The following is an 18113-nucleotide window of genomic DNA, read 5'->3' as shown; positions in this document are numbered from 1 at the left end:
CCGGGGCCCTGGGCGCCAGCTCCCTGAGTTCAATAATCTAGTAACTCCGGCTCCTAGGCCTGCACCCCTTAATCCCTCCTGTGCCCCAACCCCCGCCCCATCCCTGATCCCCTTCCTGCCCTCTGAACCCCTGGGTCCCAGCCCGGAGCACCCTCCTACACCCCAAATCCCTTCGTCCCCAGCCCCACCCCAGAGCCCGCAGCCCCAGCCAGAGTCCTCTCCCACCCCCGTACCTCAACCCCCTGCCCCAGCCCTGATACCCCTCCTGCCCTCTGAGTCTCTCAGTCCTAGCCTGGAGCACCCTCCTACATCCCAGCCCCCTCATCCCCAGCCCCATCCCAAGAGTCTGCACCCCCAGCCGGAGCTCCCTCCCACACTCTGAACCCCTCAGCCCCAGCCCGGAGCTCCCTCCTGTACCCCATTCCCTCATCCCCAGCCCCACACCAGAGCCCACACCTCCCCTGCACCCCAACCCCCTGCCTCAGCCCAGAGCCCCCTCCCATACTCCTTCACCCCAAACCCTTCATCACTGGCCCCACCCCAGAGCCCACACCCCCAGCTGGAGCCCTCACCCCACCCACACCCAACCCTCCTGAGCCAGCCCAGTGAAAATGAGCGAGTGAGTGAGTGTGGGGAGAGCAAGCGACAGAGGGAGGGAAGGATGGAGTGAGCAGGGGGCGGGGCCTCAGAGAAGGGGTGGGGAAGAGGCGGGGCCTTGGATGAGGGGCGGGGCAGGAGGCGGGGCAATGCTGTTTGGTTTTGTGTGAGTATAAAGTTGGCAACCCTATTTAAAGATCCTTGCTCCTGGCTATGAGAGCGCTCTGGTTTTGTCCTGCTGTTCCTGGCCAAATGTTCCCCATTCCTCCCAAGTACTTTGCCACTCCCCACCCCAGAGGTGGCTGCATTTCAGCAGCACTGTCTCTGAATCCGTCTGGAGCCCTCATTAATGAATGATCTCCTCGAGTTCCTGCAGATGCATTGGGGCCCCAAGGGGTGCTGGCAACTTTCACACTGACGGGGACTCAGGCAAAAAGGACAATGGTACCAGCGACAGGTCAGGGGGTGTGAAGGGCCAGGCTTTCCCAGGCTGGGGTCTCCCTCTGAAAAGCACCAAAGTGGCTTCAGAGCCCAGCCCCCAGTAACCATAATCACCCTAATCGCTCAAGGCTTTTGAAAATGCCAGCCAGCGAGCCCAGGCCAGAGACTGCGAGCTGCTGGGTCCTTCACTAAAGGGAGCAATTAGAGGCTGAATGACTGCCTTTGCAAACGCCTCCCGCAATGGGAGCCACCCTTCTGCTCCCCAAAGCTGGCCCTGCCAATCCAGGCACGGAGGTGAGAATGAAATGGCCACTTGGGAGCACAGCAAAGGACTAAGTAGGAGGAATTAATCGATGCGGCTCAAACACCTGCCCGCCGGCACGTGGCACAGAAAATGTAACCCTTCCTCTGCTGGACAGCACTTTCCAAAAAGAGACAAATGCCAAGTCCTAATATTCCAGGGGTCTTGCTGGGACGCTGGTCCAGATTTTTAAAAATATGTAGGGGGCTCACTCCCATGGGACGGCCTTTCTTACAGGAGCTTCCCCTGCAGGACAGGAGCCAGGATGTGTCTGATAATTCTGTTCTTTACTATAGTTTTAACCAATTTGCCTGATACTGAAGTCAGGCTTACTGGCCTGTAATTGCCAGGATCACCTCTGGAGCTTTTTTAAAAATTGGTGTTACATTAGCTAACCTCCCATCACCTGGTACAGAGGCTGACTGAAATGATAGGTTACATACCATAGCTTCTCGCAACAACCTTGTCTTCCTTGAGTGTTCCTTTAGCACCTCGATCATCCAGTGACCCCACAGATTGTTTGGAAGGCTTCCTGCTTCTGATGTACTCAAGTTTTTTTTGTTTTTTTTGTTTTTTTTGCTGTTAGTTTTTGTGTCTTTTGCTAGTTTCTCTTCAAATTATTTTTTGCCTAATTATACTAGGCCTGCCTAATTATACTTTTCTTCTTGACATGCCAGAGTTTATGCACTTTTCTATTTTCCTCTGTAGGATTTGACTTCCAGTTTTTAAAGGATGTCTTTTTGCCTCTAACTGTCTCTTTTACTCTGTTTTTAACTATGGTGGCATTTTTTGGTCCTCTTTTTTTTTTAATTTGGGGTATACATTTAATTTGAGCCTCTGTTATGATTTTTTTTAAATTCCCATGCAGTTTGCAGGCGTGTCACTCTTGTGACTGTTTCTTTTAATTTCTGTTTAACTAGCTTCCTCATTTTATGTAGTTCCCCTTTTGAAGTTAAATGCTACTGTGGTGAGCTTCTTTGATATTTTCCTCCCCACAAGGATGTTAAATTTATTTACAGGATGGCCTCTATTACCAGCGGTCCAGCTATATTCACCTCCTGGACCTGCCCCTGTGCACCACTTAGGACTGAATCAAGAACTGCCTCTCCCCTTGTAGGCTCCAGGACTAGCTGCTCCAAGAAGCAGTCTAGAAAGTTTGGTGTCTAGAAAATTTATCTCTGCATCCCATCCTGAGGTGACACATACCCGGTCACTATGGGACTAGCTGAAATCCCCCATTATTGTTGGGTTTTCTGTTTGTTTAGCCTCCCTAATCTTCCTGAGTATTTCACAGTCACCATTCTGGTCAGGTGGTCGGTAGTATATTCCTACTGCTATACTTATATTATTCAAGCATGAAACTTCTATCCAGAGAGATTCTCTGGCACAGTTTGAGTCATTTAAGATTTTTCCAATATTTGATTCCGGGCTTTCTTTCATATACAGTGCCACTGCCCCACCCGCACGACCTACTCTGTCATGCCTAGATATTTTGTACCCCGGCATTACCGCATCACATTAATTATCATCATCCAGCGAGCTTCTGTGGCTGCCCCACTCCCCTGCTCACAATAATCTGTAAGAGACATTGATCCCAGCCTCCCCGCTCAGATTGGCCCATGGTAGCGGCGGGGGGAGGAATCTGCTGTGGTGCTGATGTGGTTGAACCCCGTGTTCCTTCCTCAGGAAAGCAGTGAAGGCCACGCTGGTCCTGCTGCCGCTGCTGGGCATCACCTACATGCTGTTCTTCGTGAATCCGGGGGAAGACGAGATCTCCCAGGTCGTTTTCATCTACTTCAACTCCTTCCTGGAATCTTTCCAGGTATGCGCCCAGCATCACCCCCTCCTGGCCAGAACCCTGCCAGCACCAGCAGGCTCACGCCCCCAGGAGATATGTCACCCAGCTGGAAAATGTGCCTGAAGTTGCATCAGATGCACATCCTGGGGATTCTGAGGTCCCCAGGCCGTATTGAGATCAGTGGCCACCCTCACTGCTGGGTTCTACACAAAACCCTGTGAAATGGCAAGATTTTAGCCAGGCTGGCCCCACACCGCAACAAACCAGAGATTGGCTTAAAAATCGTGAGATTAAAGACATGAATTGAGAGGAGTCTATTTCTTTGCCTTTTGATTTCTGGGCCTGTCAGCCACACCCCGCTCACATTTCCAGCTTTTCTCTGCAACCACAGGGGCAGAAACTTCCTGTTTTGTTTAATGGCAGCCAAGATTCTCACTCCATCACTTGACTCCAGGAGCTCGGGCTTTAAGGAAAGCACACATGACAAGAATGGACATGTCTGATCAATGCAACGCAGGTGGCTATCAGCCCCAGAGCAGCCCGTGGGCACTGGTTCCCCACAGATCATAATGACTGTGTTTCTTTCTTCCAGGGCTTCTTTGTCTCCGTCTTCTATTGCTTCCTGAACAGCGAGGTGAGCATTTCCTGGTGAGGTGGGAGGATGGAAGGGGATCTCTCAGCTTTATGGCTTCCACATGGCGGTTCCCTCTGTGCCTGGCAAATGAAACAGCCCTGTCCGCCCAATCTAACGACTGTATTCATGGATGGGGAGATGGGCCCATCTGGTCACCCTGGGAGACCTGGGGTTTCCTGACACTTGGAGGCATAATGAAACAAATGTGGTGGTTTTAACATGTGTCCAAATCGGCTGGCAGGGGTATTAAAGGCCAGGGACCGAGGTGCATCGGCAGAGCTGGGTGTGGTCCCAAAGGAGTCAATTCATCAATGGGACCCATCTTCCCCCGACAATGCCAGATCTGTTCCCGCAGAGCTTGTAATCGGCGCTATTCACAAATACGCCAGCTCCCGGCCCTGCATTTCAGGAACAAACTCAGCACTGCATCGTCTGGAAGGCCAAGAGGCAGTCACAGCTGTATGCAATTGCTACATTCCCTGTCTGTACTGAACAGATTCTGGGATTGTTGCCCTCCTTGGGATTAATTTCCAAGGTACGAAACTGGTAAGCAGGAGACACACACACACGTCACTTCTGGGGAGAGCAGGTCAAAAAATGGCAAGTATTCATCATGGGAAAACCTCAGGCTTGAATCGTTTTCATCAGAATTTCCCATTAAACTGTCTTGGGTTTGGGGTTTTTTTTTCAACAAAAAAGGAAAACTGGAAACAGAAACATTTTCAGTGTCTTAAAAACATTTATGGGGGGGGAGGGATAGCTCAGTGGTTTGAGCATTGGCCTACTAAACCCAGGGTTGTGAGTTCAATCCTTGAGGGGGCCACTTAGGAATCTTGGGAATCTGGGGCAAAATCAGTACTTGGTCCTGCTAGTGAAGGCAGGGGGCTGGACTCGATGACCTTTCAAGGTCCCTTCCAGTTCTAGGAGATGGGATATCTCCATTATAAAGTTGGGGTTGGGGTTTTTTTGGTGAAAAGGGTCAGATTTTGCAAATCAGAAACCAAACATTTTCCTGAAAACCGAATATTTTCACCAAAGGCTTTTACTGAAAAAAACAATTAGGCCTTGGGAAATTTTGGCCGGAACGAAACTTTCCATACAAATGTTCAGTTTGGCCCCATTTTTCATTTAACTTCCTTTTCCATGAGGACATTTCAGCCCACTCTGCTCCCGTGGCCGGAGAAAGGCGCCGCTGGGCTGGCCGAAGGCGCGTGAGGCTATTTTGACGCAGTGCATGGGAAAACTGTCACGACGAGACCCCAGTTCAATTTGTCCATTAGGTGGTGTCCCTGTAAACCTTTCCTAAGATGAGCAGAGTTTGCCGGGGCTGCACACCAGTGTCGGGTGCACCATCTGTTTGAATACAGGGATCGGTTCCCCAAACCTAGCGCATTGTGACCCACGAGAAAAAGAACCAAAGCCCCTCTCTAGGCTAATCAGTTGTGTTTCTGTGTTTCACATAGAATCATAGGACTGGAAGGGACCTCAAGAGGTCATCTAGTCCAGTCCCCTGCCAGGACTAAGTATTATGCCTCCCTGCAATTGCTTTCACACCTTTGCTAGCTGTAAGAACGGATGGCTGGGTACAAGACAGATCCCGGGGGCTGGGGAACATAAAAAGCCTTTTCCGACGCCGAAGGAAACATGGCATCTCTTTACTGTACCCGTCCATAGCCTTCCCTCGGGGAGAGACAGCTCCCAAGCCAGCAGCTCTGTGAGCTAACAGTCTGGTGTTTGCTAAAGAATTCACCCCCCGTGGCTGTTTCTGTCCTGGGAATTTTGTGGATGGATTTTTTTTATTATTATTATTATTTTCAAAAACTTTCTTTTTTAAACTGTTTCCCACCTTCTGCAAAGCGGCAAAATGGTCTAGTTAATAATTCAAGGATGAGATTGGCTTTGCCCTCCCCATCACCAAGGCGGGAGGGTTTGTTCAGTCACTGAGGATGACTCTAAGCTCCTTCATGGCTTATGCTTTGATAACAGGCAGTTTGCTGTGGTCAGTCAGGCCAAAAGTGACCAGGGAGCAAATCACTTGATGATCTCCTGGCCAGTTCATTCCCTCTGAAACACCTGGCATTGGCCACTGTGGGAAGACAGGATACAGGGCTAGATGGACCTTGGACCTTTGGTCTGACTCAATCTAGCCGTTCTTATGTTCTAAATAGGCCCAGATCCTCAAAAGTGTTTAGGCTCCTAACTTCTGGTGGAAGTAATTGAGGATTTGGGCCACAATGCTGGGCACTCAGCTATTTACCAATTCATCCTCACAACACAGCTGTGGAGAATTAGCGTGGCCCCTACTTACAGAGAGGGAACTCGAGAAGTAACATGGCGAAGGGTCATGCGGTGAGTCAGTGGCAGAGCTTGCAGTGCAACCGGAGTCCTGACGCCCACTTCCCTGCTATAACCACTAACCAGCACTTCCTCCCAAAGCCAGGCATAGGAGCTAGTGAGTCCCACTGCAAGTCCCTTCCTCTAATCCCATGGCAGCATTCCTGCCCCAACAGCCACTCCCAACAGGGAAGGAACATTAGCTAGAAAGGGGCTGAAAAGAGAAATGTGCTGGAATGGCTCCTGGAGAGCTTGAAACCCAGAGGGGAGATGTGGGACGGGATGAACCAGGAATCCGGGGGGCTTTGCAATGCATGGAGGGGAAGGGACAGACATCTTGGTGACAGGATGCATTGCTGCAAACTAGCCAGCGCAGCAGAGGAACTGAAAGTGGGACTTCCAAGAGGGCCTGTTGGGAAGCAGCTCAGAATCCTTCCTGAGCCCACCAGGGGGGCAGTGAAAATGGGGACAAAGGAAGGCCGGTGGTGTTTTCTCCAGGTTACCCATGGAGGGTTTTAATGCAGCGTGTTGGAGACCAGGGAGCCGATGTGTGACTCTGTTATTAGCTTCCCTGCAGACTAGCTTGTAACCTCCTTGGGGCAGAGCCATGACTCCTCTGCGTGCCCTGAGCCCTCTTGGCATTCAGCACGTGGTAAATAATAACAGCACCCCTCTGCAGAGAGGTAGCAGCTGTCGGGACCTTGCAAGTCCGCTTCCTGTTAGAGGAGAAATCAGTAATGTGGAGGCAGGGGATATTGGTGTAATTTGTTTATTTACTGTATATTCATCAGTCCTGGAACAGAGGTGGGCACAGCTAGCACATAGGCAATCCCCTCTTTCAGTACACACAGTCCAAATCCCAATGCCCAGCTCCCAACTCTATCCCCGGAGCAGACTCTGCTTACAGAGGTTAAGGGAGAGAGCAAACTCTCCTGCTATTTGCAACAGCTCCCCACAAGGAAACCATATCTGAAAACCAACATGGCATTTCTTCTAAGACTAAAAACTTGCTCGCACACTAAGAAAAAGAATGTGTAGGTCTCTATGTAGCACTGCCGTCTGATAACAATGGCAGGGCTACATATAACAAAAATATTATTTGAGATAACAATGATATTATTTGAGATGTGTGTTCCAAATCATATGTTTCCTGTCTAAGTCATAAAGTCATTTGAAGCCCAGAACAAGGGAAAGATGCTGCCAGCTACTGAATTTGTAGCAGGTGGAGAGAGGCTATTTTTTTCCATGTGGATCAGGTAAAAAGCTCCTTTCTCTGACCTCCTGTTGCTGTGATCTTTGACCCTAAACTCCGCTTCTCCTCCCTCATCTCCTATGTCGCAAATCTGCCTGTCATTTCCTTCTGCAACCTCCCGCATATGCTACGACTTCCCATCTGCCGCTTTCCTCCTTGGTTCCTACAAGTCTATTCCCCTGCAGCAGCTGCTGTCCAGCCACATCCCCAATCACAGCTCTCCAGAGTCTAGTAAGTGCAGAATGCTGCCTTCCTCGTCAAAGAAGTATGGCTACGTGCACCCCACTCACCAACACGGTTTGGACCCAGTTCAAAATCCACCCCCCACTCCGCCTTTGACCTTCTCTCTCTGTACAGCCCTCCCCACTCCCTTCCTTTAGCATTGGCGTCCTCTCTGCCCAACCCTATAGACACGGTGGGTGCAAGAGCCTTCTCCTCTGCAGCTCACGCCAGCAGCAGCAGCCTCCTTGTGTCTCTAAGTGCAGAGTCCTGCACTTAGGATGGAAGAATCCCATGCACTGCTACAGGCTGGGGACCGACTGGCTAAGCAGAGGTTCTGCAGAAAAGGACCTGGGGATTGCAGTGGATGAGACGCTGGATATGAGTCAGCAGTGTGCCCTTGTTGCCAAGAAGGCCAACGGCATATTGGGCTGCATTAGTAGGAGCATTGCCAGCAGATTGAGGGAAGTGATTATTCCCCTCTATTTGGCACTGGTGAGGCCACACCTGGAGTATTGCATCCAGTTTTGGGGCCCCCACTACAGAAGGGACCTGAACAAATTGGAAAGAGTCCAGCGAAGGGCAACGAAAATGATTAGGGGGCTGGGGCACATGACTTATGAGGAGAGGCTGAGGGAACTGGGATTGTTTAGTCTGCAAAAGAGAAGAATGAGGGGGGATTTGATAGCTGCTTTCAACTACCTGAAGGGGGGTTCCAAAGAGGATGGAGCTCGGCTGTTCTCAGTGGTGGCAGATGACAGAACAAGAAGCAATGGTCTCAAGTTGCGGTGGGGGAGGTCTAGGTTGGGTGGTGAAGCACTGGAATGGGTTCCCTAGGGAGGTGGTGGAATCTCCTTCCTTAGAGGTTTTTAAGGTCAGGCTTGACAAAGCCCTGGCTGGGATGATTTAGTTGGGGATTGGTCCTGCTTTGAGCAGGGGGTTGGACTAGATGACCTCCTGAGGTCCCTTCCAACCCTGATGTTCTATGATTCTGTGATTCTCCATCTCATCACCGGGCTGTCAGGGCCTCCCATAGGATTGCAGCAAGGCAAGCTGGGGAGCAGTTGGCATTTGCCCCAGTGAGCAAATCACAGGCAGCTTAGGATGGGACCCCGCTGGAGACGCCCTGGGAATTTCAGAGCCCTCCAGAATTTCAGTGCTCGCCCAGGGTCACGAAGCGCTGAGATGCAGACACGCCCAGTAGCCATTACGTAGACCAGGCTCTTCGATCCCATTCCTAGCTCCGCTGTCGGACAGGACACGCTGCTGGACTGCGCAGTGCGTGTGGCCCGGTTCTGCTGCAGTGCCCACGGCACAAACAATGCGCCGAGACCGGATTGCCGGCCGGGGCGGTTCCGTGGGAAACATCGTCCCCTGCACTAACTCGAGTAGCTCGGAGCCAAGGGGACAGAAAGGGGGCAGTGCCAGCTAGTTAGCAGCCCAGGTGTTAAATATTTGGAAGGCTAATGACGGGGACTAAGAAATCTGTCCCCACGCGGCTGTTTCATCCGCCCCAGCGGCTTCTGTCCCCGTTGGTGGAATTCGCACCTTGCTGCCAATCAACCGCCCTACTGCAGTAACGCCGGGCAGTATTCTTTGCGTCGTACGGGAGGTCAGACTAGATTAGCACAATGGGCCCCGCTGGCCTTGGAATCTGTGAATCTCTGATATTTACCAGCCACCCAAGGCATCTGCGCCGCTCTAGGTTAGAACTGACACAGATGCGGACCAGACAAGTAATAAAGACACTCCGTGAGCCCATCGCTCACTTGCCCTCTGTCACACACTAGACAGCCTCGGGTTTATGAGCCGCTAGCCCCTTTTTTTTATAGCCGGAGTCTGGATTTATCTCCTGCTCACTCTTTCGTGTTCCTGGAGCTGGGATCATTGCTGTTGTTTCCTGTCAGACCTTTAAAGACAGGATTTATTGAGATCAGGGTCCAACCATGGAGAGGGACTAGCCGGGCCTGGGAGTTGGGATTCCTGGGACCTGTTCCTGGCTCTGGGAAGGAGGCTGCCTTGTCAGTTAGAGCAAAGGGTTTGGAGTCAGAACTGCTGGGCTCGAATCTCCCATTGCAACGACCCCCTCTCCCATCTGCCTCAACTCTCCCCCCGGCACACTGAGATAAGCATTTTCCGCAGATTCATAGGCTCTGGGGGTCAGAAGGCTCCACTCTGATCACCTAGTTTGACCTCCAGCATGAGGCAAGCCCCAGAACTCCAGGGGGACCTTGAGCAAGTCATGTCCCTGCTCTGTGCCTCAGTTTCACCATCTACAAAAACGGGATAATGCCATGAACTGTCCCTTCCTTCTGGGGAGTTTGAGGGCTTAGTTCATTGATGTCTGTAACCTGCTTTCAGCCCCTTAGTTCTTAGGTGTATTGCCAGGCTGTGCAATGGGAGAGGGAAATCTTGCCCCAGTCTTGCCTCAGGGCTAAGGAAAGCCCTCTTCCGCAACATGGGTAGTAAATGCCCTGTGTGCTCTGCAATGTGTTGGCAGGTCCGTTCCGCCGTGCGGAAGAGATGGCACCGGTGGCAGGACAAGCACTCGATCCGCGCCCGCGTGGCCAGAGCCATGTCCATCCCTACGTCGCCGACACGCGTCAGCTTCCACAGCATCAAGCAGTCGACGGCTGTCTGAGCGGGGAGGAAGCCATCGCGCGGGAGGGGAGCCAAGGTTTGCAGCAGAGCCGCCGCTACTTGCACTGCAGACTGAGCACGGCCTGTGGGCCCTGTACTTCCAGGACGGACCCCCAGCCCCACAAGCACAGCAGAGTCCCGGCGGGGGCAGGGACTGTCCGACACCAAAGAAACCCCTCGCCAGTGTCTGCCCTGGGAGACCAGAGCTCAGAGAAGCTCTTTCTTATTCTCCCAAACCCTTGTGAGGCCAGAACCTCCCTGGCCCAGGACTGTGGGTCTGGGCAATATCTGGTGGCCCTGGCAAGGCCTACAGCAACGGAGGACAACGGTCCAGTCACCTTATCCCAAGGCCGGCTGAGGGCAGAGCAATTCCCCGAGTGATGCCAGGTTTGCTGGAGATACGGCAGAGTCCAGCATCCGCCCCAGTCCTGACCTAGCAGCAGGTGTAGCGGAAACCCGTGTTCGTCCAGTGAGAGCCCCGGTCCGGCTAGCACTGGTCACATGGATGGGATATGACCTGTCTATGTTCTTGCCTCTCTCCCCATTCCCATGGGTATCTCTCGCTCTGGTTCAGCGGCTGCACGGCAGGTCTGCATCCAAAGGCGTGGTGAAAGCCCTGTTTGTGGCACATGGCGATGGCCCCTCGGGAACGACCCTGTCCGAAGCCACTGCCACCCCACGGCCCTGCTAACCCGTTCTGGGGGGCAAGGCTGGTAAACGCTGCTTCCAGGCTCCTGCTGCCAGTGCAGATGCCCTGAAGGACCTCTGCAAGCTGCGGTGTTGGGAAGGGATGCCCTGATGTGCGTTAACCCAGAGGACAGCCTGGCTGCTTGGGCCACGAACGCAGTTTGCTCGGTGCCATTTCTGTGCTTTGCCTTATGCCTCTGTTTTATTCCGACCCTGTGATGATTCATCCCCCCGCATCCCCCCTGTCGCCCCGCACCAAGCGGGACACCTGGCGAGGTCACGCGGCCTGCTGCAGCACTGGGGTCACCCTGCTGCCCCCCCACAACCCCAGCGTGCAGTGCCTGGCGAGGACCCGCGGCAGCCAGGCCCGCACGTAGTTGTGTGAATTCAGCGTTTGTGAGCGTAACCTGAGTCTTCCTGGCAGCATTCGCCCCAGGGACTGGCCCTCACGCTCACTCCTCTGGCGTTAGCCCAGCGCGCGAGTGGAACGCCCGCTGGACCCCGCCGGGCCAGCCCACGCCAGCGGAAAACCCCTCTTCACCCGCACTAAGGTGGAAAGAGCCAGCGCCCATAGGCAACATGGAGATGAGAGCCCAGGGGAGGAAGTGGGTAAATGAACACTAGATCAGCAATGCTAGTGGAGATGCAGCAAGTGGGGTGGGGAGGAGATTCTTCCTCCCAGAGCAGAGACCTGGCATAATAGGGCCATGGGCTGGGTGCGAAGAAGAGGAAGGCAGCTCCCATTGAAACACCAGGGAAAATTGAATTGGGGGGGGGTGTTGGCTTCTGCCCATGGCAAGACAAGGATTTGGAGGACACTTGGGTTCACACCCGGATCCTTGGGAAGAGGGAGTCAAAAGTCCCACAAAATCTTTTAACTTCTCCCAAATCCACACGCACACATACACCCTCACACACAGACGCACTCTCCTACACACACATACACACTTACAATCATGCAACTCACACACACATAAAGCACCTTGGTTTTATGCTTCATCCGACCACACGGCTTTGATGTCTGTTTTTTCTAACGTAAGCAAAATTTGGTCCAACTCTGCTGCATTGTCTACAGGCCGCAATTCCCGCAGGAGAGCCGTGGGGGGCCATGGGGCTGAGCTACCCCGTGGTCTCAAGCTGCTCCTCCGGGCTTTGTTCCCGAAGGGTGTACAGCTGAGATGGAGAACTACAGAAAGCACCGAGGAGAGACCGGTAGGGCATGGGTGGCATGTTCTGAAACCTGCAGTTTTACAATCCAGCAACTTCCGCATATTTATGCGTATTCATTCAGTATGCAAATGAGGATAATGAATCATTTGCATAAACCCTCCAGATTTCTGGATCTTCGGCCTTGTATGGGCCGGGTGGGTAGAGCTGTGTGGCAAACATTCCTAGCTGCCCTGAACTGCTTTAGCTGAGAGCTAGGAAACAGATCGTTTGTGGGCAAGGTTTGCTTGTGCCTTCTCGACAGAAAAATTGCAGATGACTAACAAAGAAATGCAAATCCTGCTTTTCTCAGCCTGTAAACTCATGGCAGTGACAGTGGAGCTAGTCAGGAATTCTTCGATGAGCCGTTTTTTTCTCCCCAAAATGTCCATTTTTCTAAACTGCACGTTTTCTCAGGAACGGCTGAGTGACGACAAATTCCTCAGCGGTTGAAAAGAAAGTTTCGAAGCTCCAAAAAGGTCCCGTTTTGATGTTTTCTAAATGGTTTTCCAAGTCCAAAAGACTTTTTGTTCAGAAATTAAAGCTAATTAGAGTAACGACATTTTTAAAAAAAAATGGTTGAAATTGAAATAAATGTTTCAATTGGCCCGAAGTGAAATTTGGAGGAGGGCGGTTGTGGGGGGGTCATGAAAATGTTCGAGAGTTCCACTTTTCATCCCAACTTGGGACGGGAAAAATATTCAAAATCTGAAAAATGTTCATGGGATGGGGAATCCGTTTCCCATCCAACCCTATGACACAGACCTACACCCATCTACTTGTACTGACCTTCCTCCGAAAGTCTTTGCTCAGCGTTATTAAGTTCTATCAAGAGTGCCAGCGTCTTCTCTGAAATACCCCTCTCACTCCATGGCCCTACCTCCGTCTACAGCCTTGGAGAGACTTTATCCAGACCCGGTGTCCGCACTTCAAAAAGGATGTTCAACCACTGGCGAAGGTTTAGAAAAAACCTATACAGTTGATTCCAGGTCTGCAAAACCTGCCTTCCAGTGAGAGTCTAATGGAGCTCCATCTGCTTAGTTTATCGAAGATGGTTAAAAGGCAATTTATTTGTGGTCTGTGAGTAGGGTCCTATTTTTCAGGGTTTATTAATTTCATTGGGGAAGGGTATTTTTAGTCATTTTTGAGTTCTGTGTAGATGTCCAAAAACTGGGTTATTTTCAGGGCTTTCCCTTTGAATATACACCTCGTACCGCTGCAAACTGCACCATGTTCGTGTGCAGTAGGGAAACTGGTGCACACCAGCAAGGTTTACACAGACCAATTAATGCGCAACACACTAGTGCGCTTTAGAAGTCACACTCCTGTAGTCCGCAGTGGTGCTCCATGTGGACAAGCCCATAGATACAAGCCAGTGAGTAGGGACATCACCTATGTAAACACACAGGGCTGGGAAAGGGGTGAAATCCACGTGAATTGAGAAACCATTCCTGGTGTTTTTCAGTGTTGACTGGATAAACACTGGTTTGTTTTGGGGTTCTGTATCCGGGGTGTTTGATCAGTGTTTATCAGTTAAAACCTAAACTCAGAAGCCCTATCCATCCATACCTATGCCAAGAGAATATATCAGTCGTAGAGAGCTCTTTTAGGTAGCTGGCAGAGGCAGAACAAAATCCACCAGCTAGAAGCTGCAGCCAGGAAAGTTCAAAAGGGAAACCAGATGCACTGAGGGGAAATAATTCTTGGAACAGGTTAGCAAGGGACCTGGCAAATTCATCATCACCGGGAGGCTTTAAATGGAAACGGGCTGTCCTACTGCCAGAATCACGGGGTGACGTTTTCAGGACTGTGGTATACAGGCGGTCAGACTAGCTGATCACTGGAGTCCTGGCCTTAAAATCTATGACTGTACAAGGCTGTGCCATTCAGAGAAGGACAAGCGGGGTTGGTAACCCAATGCTAGCCAGACAGCAGATCTCATTCCAGGAAGTACCACTCCAGGCAGGGGATAGAGTGACCCTGTACCAGGCTTGGTTCTCTCTGGGGTCCTGGCCGATTCCCCTGATGGCCATTTTTGTGCTTGTTTGAACTGTCCCATGTTCCCTACACAAGCAGGTCACATTTGTGTCTGGCGGTTCCACGTGGCTGACGAGCCAGCAGTTCTCACAGCAGAATATTTCCCGGATGGATGGGGTGTAGGAAGGACCGTCTGTCTGGCAAAGGGGCTAAAGCACGGGTGTGGTTTGTGGGTCTCATTTCACCTTAATCCTCCCCGAACATGAGCTAGTTAGTGCTCAGGGGCAGGTGGGCCCTATGCAAAATTTACAGACATCAGGTGAAATTCTGACCCCCATTGAAGTCAATGGGTGTTTTGCTATTGACTGCACTGGGGCCAAGATTTCATCAGTGTTGCCACTACAGATGAACAAACACTTCTAATAAGGGCAAGGAGAGTGCACTAGTTAAAGGGCAGGATGGTGTAATGGTTAAAGGGTTGACTAGTCTAGCTTCCTTCTGCTTTAGGAGATGCTTCATTCCTGAGGACCCCTGGCTTCTAATCCCCACTCTGCCACTGACTCACTGTAGGACCTTGGGCAAGTCACTTCACCTTTCTGTGTCTCAGTTTTCTCCACTATAAAGTGGGACTAATGATACTTCCTCAAAAGGGAGTTTTGAGGCTTCACATTAATATGCACAAAACACTTTGTTATCCTGGAATGAAAGATGCTAGAGAGGAGAAGGAGAAAACACACAGTGAAAACCTCCATCCAACCTTCAGCATGTTCCCTGAACTGAGATCCATCTCTGGACCACATGCCCAGAAATTGCTTCACAACCCACAGGTCATTGAAAAGCCCTAAATTGATGCTGAGGGTCATAGTTACCATGTTCTAACTTGAAGATGTTGCTCTCTCATTGGGGTGATTCACCAGCACATGGTGATGCAGCAACATCGTGTCATCCAAGCCATGTCACAACCTGAAGACACAGAAGTCCATAGATACCAAGGCCAGAAGGAACCATTGTGCTCGTCTAGTCTGACCTCCTGTATCGCACAGGCCATGGGACTTCCCCAAAATAATTCCAAAGTGCTGCAGCATTGTGGAGAAATGAGTAGAGCTGGGCAGGACCTGGATTTTTCATTTCAAAAGAATTTCACAGTTTCTAAATTTGTTCCCTTCCAAACCTGGAACAAACCAAAAAATTGAATTTTCCCGCAAAAGGAAATTCTGGGAGGAAAAATCACTTTGGGTCCATGGAAACGTTTCATGTTGGTACAATCAAAACATTGCATTTCAATTTCAACCTTTGGAAACCCTTTTACTTTTTTAAAAATATAAAAAAAATACATTTCATGTCAAAAATCATTTCAAACTGAAAAATCACAGTGGTCCACGCCAAAAATGTCGAGCTAGGATAATATCCAATCGCTTCGTAGGGGGAGGTTTTGCAAAACGCGCTGTTGTCAAATTGACACTTTTTCTCAGCATTTTGATATCGGCAAAAAAATATTCAATAAAAACGTGGCGCCCAGCTCCAGGAACGAGGCAACGGCTCGGTACTTTGCTGACGGCATCTCAGACCCAGGAATGGGACCCAGGAACTCCTTGTTTTCCAGCCGGATGGGATTGACTGCCATGTAGAACACCTGATTCAAACGAACCCCTTTACAATAGGCAGAGTCAAAAAACGTTCACCGGCTCCAGGGTGCGGAGGGATCCAATACGGAAAGTGAACTCCAAAGAGAATGAAACGAGCACAAGCAGGACCGGGAATGGCATTCATCAGATTCCAGGGAAACTGAGGCCAACGTGTGATGCCCAACTTGCTGCCAAGCCTACGTCCTGCCAGCTCTCCGTGTGGAATGGCACCAGTGCCCCGTGATTTCGCAGTCATAGTTTTGCCCTGCAGCCTGACACCTCGCCAAATAAACGAAATGAACATTGCCATCCCACAAGCTATAAAAACTGCCTCCTAAACAAACCATCACGTCCAGGCGATTCCCACCCACTTTAACACGGAAATCCATCAGCGCCGAGGGGCCAGTGCGCTCCCTCCTTGGGATCCCCTCATGCGGGCCAATGATCTTAGTTTGTCCTTGGGTGCCCGGGAGAATGGATGCAGGATGGTGCCAGTTTGGGAGACCTCAAGCTGGCTCACTAATCCCTTTCTCCCTCTCCCTGTATCCTGCTCCCCATGGAGGGGCCTCACCAGGGCCAGTCACCTGCATAAGGATTTGGAACCACCTCACCTAAGAGCCACCAAACGAAACCCCGCCGCTTTATTTTGCTTCTCCGAGAGGCCTCGCTTTGTCCAGGCAACAGAACGGGATTTCCGAGCGCTTTGACCAGCACACAGCTTACATCCCAATCAGCAAGGCCATACGGTCGTGGGTACAGCATTGTGTGCGGATTTCACTGCGCCCTCTCGCCGCAAAGGGCAGCATTTCAAACAGGGAGCTGAATCACGACACAGAACCCCCAATCGGCTTCCCACGAGGTCGGTTTGATTTATCCATTGTGTGCTGGTGGGAGACATCAATGGAGCTTCTGCTTCACAGAAGGGATATGCCCTGGGGGTGTTTCCATTGTACATACAAAACGATAACGCAATGGACCTTAAGAAACCACCCCAAAGTCCTGGGTCGAAGGGCATTTTAAAAGCGGCTCGTGTCGTTTTGGCTCAAAGCAATCTGGTTTTTTTTTTCAAAAACGACAACAAAAAGCAGCGCTGTGTGTGTGTGTCACTATTTATTTCATCCTCCTGTTATACGATTGTTCAGATGTACACAATTTGCTTTAAAAATCTGTGTGTTGCCAGGTGTGCTCTCAACTCTGTTCGATTAAAACTGCTTTTAATTATTTCACGGGGACTTTGCAGGTGTGTTTGTCTCCCGGAGAAGGAAGGGCTGGTTCAGTCATGGCTCTTCGCACCTGTTGGATGCGACCCCGGAGTCCTGCCTTTTCTCCCCACATCTAGGACATCTCAAGAGGAATTGTTTCCAAAAGACCAGAGCCTCAGATCGAAGGGCACGGTCTTCAAGTTCCAGCCAATGATGGGCATCAGAAAGCATCAGGGGTTGAAGCCAGGGCACAAAATACAAAGCAGAACCTGATCCTGCTATTTCTTTTTGGGTGCCAAATGAGCTAAAATTGGGTGGTGAGCTGTAGAATTAACCTGGCACCTTGGAGGCAGTGCGGCCTAGTGGACAGAGCTCAGAAGACCTGGGTTCTCTTCCCAGCTCTGCCCCGGGGCAAGTTACTTACCCACTCCGTGCTGCCATTTCCCCAACTGCAGAGCGGGGATAAGGAGACTCACCTCCGTTGACATCTACTGCTAACAAGTACGCTGTGGGTATTACTATTCCTGTCACTTTAATGTGAGAGGGGCCAAGCCCCCACAGCACCTCTGTTCCCCATCTGTTACGGGGGTCATGATATGCGAGGGGAGTTGGGTGGGATCGGCGGTGCGGTTTGCAGACAGGAAGTGCTAATTATTACTATGATATGTTTGAAAAATTATTACACGGCTCAAGCTGTCAATTTCTACATGTAGGGGAGAGTGCCCCCTACTGCGCCCGACCACTCACAGAGCCTCCCAGCATTGTACTGGGCTCAGCGCTGACTCAGAGGGCAGATCGCCCCCTACTGAGCCACCACCACTCCCGGCAGCATAGCATCCCCCCCACCACCACCACCTTTGGGACATTTTAATCAGAGAGGAGAGCACCCCCTACTGAATCCCCCACACAACTCCCTGCCGAACAGCACCCCCTAGTGAGTGTGGTGATTGATTCAGGACTAACTCGGAGGCTGTGTAGTAGCTCCCACGCCATTTCAGGCAAAAACCAGGTTGACCCTTGGCCTCCCTCCCGCCGCTTCCCTTTAGACTGTGAGCAAATTCACAGGCTGAGGTGGTAGGGCTGGAAAACCACAGTGTTATTTGAACTTCTGCATGAGGCCTCTGAGGCTGTTCCTCACTAGCTGGGCCAAGCTATAATAACGTTGCAATGCAGTTCCTCGGGGGCAAGGCCAATCAAAAC

The 18113-nt window shown here is 51.1% G+C and overlaps 1 protein-coding gene across 8 annotated transcripts in view; it reads left to right on the top strand.

Moving 5' to 3' along the window:
- CRHR1 (corticotropin releasing hormone receptor 1) overlaps window positions 1-16937 on the top strand; it is a 107450-nt gene extending 90513 nt beyond the window's left edge. For 6 of the 8 annotated variants that reach the window (XM_065577700.1, XM_065577704.1, XM_065577702.1 and 3 more), the window contains 3 exons: window positions 3026-3161; window positions 3730-3771; window positions 10077-16937. In XM_065577700.1, coding sequence (XP_065433772.1) covers window positions 3026-3161; window positions 3730-3771; window positions 10077-10597 — 699 coding nt within the window. In that variant the 3' untranslated portion in view covers window positions 10598-16937. Of the gene's footprint in view, window positions 1-3025; window positions 3162-3729; window positions 4466-10076 lie in introns of those variants that run through there. The other 2 variants (XM_065577703.1, XM_065577707.1) reach the window with 2 other exon arrangements.
- The last annotated feature ends 1176 nt before the right edge of the window (window positions 16938-18113 follow it).

The sequence above is a fragment of the Chrysemys picta genome, chromosome 24, assembly GCF_011386835.1.
Source record: "Chrysemys picta bellii isolate R12L10 chromosome 24, ASM1138683v2, whole genome shotgun sequence".
NCBI classification, from domain to species: domain Eukaryota; kingdom Metazoa; phylum Chordata; order Testudines; family Emydidae; genus Chrysemys; species Chrysemys picta.
Note: the sequence above shows the minus strand (reverse complement) of the source record. Positions and strands in the feature narration are given on the sequence as shown.